The sequence below is a fragment of the Saprolegnia parasitica genome (assembly GCF_000151545.1).
Source record: "Saprolegnia parasitica CBS 223.65 unplaced genomic scaffold supercont2.24, whole genome shotgun sequence".
NCBI classification, from domain to species: Eukaryota; Oomycota; class Saprolegniomycetes; order Saprolegniales; family Saprolegniaceae; genus Saprolegnia; species Saprolegnia parasitica.
Window position 1 is genome coordinate 119220 of NW_012156418.1, and position 892 is coordinate 120111.

Sequence of the window (892 nt, forward strand, 5' to 3'; positions counted from 1 at the left end):
GAAGCGTTGGCACTTGACCGAACGGCAAGTCGAGCGAGCTCTTCTTCTCAAAGTACTCTGGGAACGAGAGGCGGATGTCGTCAAAGGCCACGTGGCCGTACGCCAGCACGAGGCGAATGAGTTCGGCGCGGCCAGGGATGGAAAAGTACGTCAATTGAAGCTGCGGCGCGACCATGGTAAATGATAAAATGAGCAATGGGAACGAGCACACCCACAGAACTCGGTGGACCATGCTGGCGCGCGTCGGACTTCGGCGCTGTGTGGCCGGTCGCGTAGTTGCACCAATAGAAACCGCCGTCCGACGTCCCCAATCATCTGCGCGAGATTTGTCACAGATACCGTGTGCGCTGCCACGTCACAAGACTCACGTCAGACAGTGCCAGGTTTAAATATGCAGTGAATTTGACAAGATTTGTATGCCAAACAAGAATCTGACACGAGCTGCTGGCTTGAGACCTATCGACTTCGGAAGATTAATCTTCAGACTCGCTCGTTCGTACACGGGGGTTATCCTGGCTCAAATACTGTAGCCTTTTAGACATCCGGATATCGAGTTCAGTGACGTGGCAGCGCACACGGTATCTGTGACAAATCTCGCGCAGATGATTGGGGGACGTCGGACGGCGGTTTCTATTGGTGCAACTACGCGACCGGCCACACAGCGCCGAAGTCCGACGCGCGCCAGCATGGTCCACCGGAGTTCTGTGGGTTGGTGCTCGTTCCCATTGCTCATTTTATCATTTACCATGGTCGCGCCGCAGCTTCAATTGACGTACTTTTCCATCCCTGGCCGCGCCGAACTCATTCGCCTCGTGCTGGCGTACGGCCACGTGGCCTTTGACGACATCCGCCTCTCGTTCCCAGAGTACTTTGAGAAGAAGAGCTCGCTCGA

The 892-nt window shown here is 55.5% G+C and overlaps 1 protein-coding gene across 1 annotated transcript in view; it reads right to left on the bottom strand.

The window, feature by feature from the left end:
* The window catches only part of SPRG_22185 (hypothetical protein), a gene marked incomplete at both ends in the record, with an annotated part of 661 nt that extends 486 nt beyond the window's left edge, over positions 1-175 (bottom strand). The window contains one exon of the mRNA XM_012345761.1: positions 14-175. Coding sequence (XP_012201151.1) covers positions 14-175 — 162 coding nt within the window. The remainder of the gene's footprint in view (positions 1-13) is intronic.
* Positions 176-892: the final 717 nt, after the last annotated feature.